Source organism: Brachyhypopomus gauderio, chromosome 7 (assembly GCF_052324685.1).
Source record: "Brachyhypopomus gauderio isolate BG-103 chromosome 7, BGAUD_0.2, whole genome shotgun sequence".
NCBI lineage: Eukaryota > Metazoa > Chordata > Actinopteri > Gymnotiformes > Hypopomidae > Brachyhypopomus > Brachyhypopomus gauderio.
The window spans coordinates 16693003-16697036 of NC_135217.1; the positions used below are offsets into that span (position 1 = coordinate 16693003).

Genomic DNA, 4034 nt, shown 5'->3' on the forward strand with positions numbered 1-4034 from the left:
TTGTCCACATTCCTGGACACGAACTTGGTCTTGTCGTCCAGCTGTTGTTCAGTAAGTGTGCACATGACAAAAACAAAATGTATTTTCATATAGAAATCACTTCATAACTTAGTCCGAATAGTCAGACATCAGCCACAAAGCTTGATGTAAAATACTCACAACTTAATGATGTAAAGACACCTACATGTAAAACATCAACCAACAAAATAAGTCAAATAGGAAAAACCTTTTGGTTCCCTCTTCAAACAAAGCAAACATGCCAAAACGTGCAGATTTTATATAAATGTATGAATTTTATTCATCAAAAGAAAATGTAGAATATAGAGCATAAACCCATGGACTATAAATATAAAGATTCTTCTGGAAGTATTACAAATGCATGAAAAAGGATATTAACAGATGTAAATTATTTAAATGTAAATGAAGCATGTTTGTAAATATCTGTAGTTTATTATAGACGTAAATGTTTCTGAGTAAATACTTGAGTCTGATGCAGAAAGCACTGAATACAAACATACCATCCAAATCACAGACGGTCGGTTTAATCAGCTTCCTCAGCACAAGTGCCTTCCAGACACGTAACCCCCGAAACATGAAGTCGCACAGAATTATGAGATTTGCAATGGATAATTTCCACATGCCTCCCATCTTGAGGACGTAAACGAGGAGTGACATGCCTGGACTAGCAAAGATCATGGGGTGAAGGCGTCTGAGGCACAGCTACCGCCTGCAGGGGAGACCAGAGGCTCCTACTGGGACCTGGATCCACTTCCTCCGACACGAGGAGCAGCAGCTCAGGTGCCATGACCAGTAAATGACAGACAAGTTCATCCTGTCAACTTAGTGCATTAAACATGTTTAGAGAGACAGCAAAAGAATGGGGGGCTTCCCAAAGCTAAGAAAAAAGCAAGAAAATCAACTGCTTGATTTTCTCTAAAGAAAATTCCCTCTTCTACCCCCATACACTGCATATATGTGTGTGTGTGTGTGTGTGTGTGCATGTTTAAGAATGTGTAAGTGTGTGTGCATGCGTGCATGTTTGGGTTGCACCTGTCCTCTCAGCCTCAAGAAACAAGTGCTACTAGACTGAAGCTGTCCGCTTCATGTTTGGTCCACTTAAGTACTTTGACAGTGAAATAAAGGCACTAAACAACCTTTTATCAGGCAAGAACGTTACCTAAATTCCTCCAAAAAACAGACAGGGAGATTTGGTACAGTATGCATCATTTTTTCACATGTCACTGAATCATTTTACACCTCAAAGGAATTCAGGGATTATAACTGTGCTTATTGTAACTTAAGCACAGGTAAATGTTCCCTCAAAAATATTTATCATTTGAAAACACTGCTAAAAGCAGGACGTGACCACACAGACTATGTTCTGCGACTTCAACCGTATATCCACAGATGAGGAAAGACAATTTCACAGGACAACTGTCCTGCTCATCACTGAAATGACCTCCAAAAGGTCTTCAGAAACAAATTTTAAATACAAATATATACAAAAAACAGCAGTTCTTATTTACAAAACGGTCCTTTTTTATGCAACATCCAGCAGTCTTCTGAGAAAGACACACAGTACATCACACCGTCGTCTCTCCCTGTTTACTGTTCCTGAGTCTTGTGTAGAATTTCCTCCAGGAATTAAGAGTCTTGCCAGACCATATCCAGAAGCCGGAGGTAATTCCCACAATAAGCGTCATGAGGTACTTAAGCATGAAGACGGTGAAGTCAGGGCGGAGCTGTGGGTCGTGTGCGGGACACTGCACCGCGTACGTCCTGCACGCGTGGCTGAGCCAGGTCTTCTCCCACTGCCTGCGGAAGGTTTGCTCGTAGAAGTAGCAGGCGATGACGACGCTGGCGGGGACGGTGTAGAGCACGCTGAACACGCCGATACGCACCATCAGCCTCTCCAGCTTCTCAGTCTTGGTGCCGTCATGCTTCATGATGGTGCGGATGCGGAAGAGCGACACAAACCCCGCCAGCAGGAAAGAGGTGCCGATGAACAGGTAGAGGAAGAGAGGGGCCAGCACGTAGCCACGTAGCGCATCCACGCTGCTCACACCCACAAAACACACCCCACTCAGCACGTCACCGTCCACCTGCCCCACTGCTAAAATAGTGATGGTTTTGATGGCAGGCACAGCCCACGCGGCCAGGTGGAAATACTGTGAGTTGGCCTCAATGGCTTCATGACCCCACTTCATACCTGCAGCTAAAAACCAGGTGAGAGCCAGGATGACCCACCAGATAGAGCTCGCCATGCTGAAGAAATACAACATCATGAACAGAATGGTGCAGCCTTCTTTTTTGGTGCCTTGTACCACAGTCCTGTACTCATTATCAAATTTCTCATTGCAAACCACTTTGTCCTCTAACAGAAATCCAGCAATATAGGCAATAGAAACCATGGTGTAACAGCCTGAGAGGAAAATGATCGGGCGTTCTGGATAACTGAAACGCTTCATGTCCACCAGGTAGGTCAGAACTGTGAACAAAGTCGAGGCGCAACACAGCACCGACCAAATTCCTATCCATATCCTGGCGAATCTCTGCTCCTCCTCATTAAAGTACATTATTCCGTGAAGTTTCTTAGGCTCGCAGGGCACGCCACAGTCATCTTCGCCAAGAAAGCGATAATTCAAATAGGGCGGAACTTTTAAGGACGCCGGGCACTTGAAGTGTCCTTGTGTGTGTTCGTCCTGTGCAGGCTGCGTCACGTCGGGACTGGGACTTACTGGTGTGCTTTTTTCCGACGTGTTCTGTCCGACACACAACTCTCCAGCTCCATGTACAGGAAAAGATTCGCAGGCGAGTGTGTCCGGCCACTGAAAACCAAATTTATTCATGAGCGCCTCGCAGCCTTGCCGAGCTCTCTCGCACAGCGACCTGCACGGGGGCAGCGCTTTCTCCAGAACCGTGCAGACAGGCGCGTACATGGAACAAAGGAAAAACTTCAGATCCGGTGAGCATTGGACTTTAACAAGCGGATAAAACTGATGGACCTCGAGCCCCGCGTCCTCCTGATTTGTATGACCGAGTAAATTTGGCATGATCGTCTCATTGTAGGCGATGTCCGTGCAAAGTGGAATAGAAATCGGCTGGCAGAATCCGTGCTCAGGAACCGATATTCCACGATCTCCGTGTTGTGCGTTTGCTCCCCAAAACCCCCAGAACAGTAACGCCACCTTGATGAAGACCGAGTGGCTCCTGAAGCTCGTGCCGAGCGCCGCGCGCGGGGCCATAGTTCTTCTCCAGACGGCTGTCTCGCGACCCCGCGAGCTCTCTCCCAACCGCCTTTGTTGGCTCCTTCTTTCTTCACGAATTTACTGTCGTCCCAACTTCAAAAGTATATACTCGCATCGCTAGTAATGCTCCGGAAATACATATAAAGCTTGAATTACTAAAGTAAAACAAAAAACAAAGATGTACTTATTATTTGACTTAAAACACAGCTTGTGTGACACGGCTAACGACCGCAGTCCAGCACCGGAGCAGTGTGAGCTGATCAGACCCGCCGTCCCTCACAGCGAAGGGGGCGGGGCCACGAGCCAGATGGCGCTTCAGGGACCGTCTGCATTTTCACTTCCACTGATCGTCTGGTCTCGTTAGCGTCATCTGTCCAAGCATACAATCAATGGTCCAAGCTTGCGTGAACGCAGCAAATATCATTTGAACATGATGTCGTGTTCACGTTTAGTTATTTGCCAAAAAAATTTTACATTTTTTTTTTTGGGCCCACCTTTTACATTTGTTTTGATGAAAAGATTAACTTCAGCATTCTGCTCTAATAGTTGAACTAATGATCTAGATTCACTGTGTAATAAGAAGGTAGCTCAATTCACAATGTAATTGTTATTCGACATTCCCGGGGGAGGGTTCAATAAGAATTCCTGTGAATAGAATATTTGTGGTGGAACAATTTTATTATGTAATAATGATTTTGAAACTCTTTTTATAGGACTTTGTGATATCAGTAACAGTGAAACTGCATAAACAAAGCTCATTTGTCACAAACATTTTCATCCCTTTCC

General features: G+C 45.2%; 1 protein-coding gene across 1 annotated transcript; it reads right to left on the reverse strand.

The window, feature by feature from the left end:
* Positions 1–271: 271 nt before the first annotated feature.
* On the reverse strand, positions 272–3527 carry LOC143519071 (frizzled-1-like). Its single transcript, XM_077012135.1, has one exon. The coding sequence runs from the start codon at positions 3243–3245 to the stop codon at positions 1584–1586; it is 1662 nt and encodes a 553-aa protein (XP_076868250.1). The 5' UTR covers positions 3246–3527; the 3' UTR covers positions 272–1583.
* Positions 3528–4034: the final 507 nt, after the last annotated feature.

Excerpts from the sequence above, each read along its gene's own strand:
- LOC143519071 (XM_077012135.1), bottom strand. The coding sequence starts at position 3,245 with ATGGCCCCGCGCGCGGCGCTCGGCACGAGCTTCAGGAGCCACTCGGTC.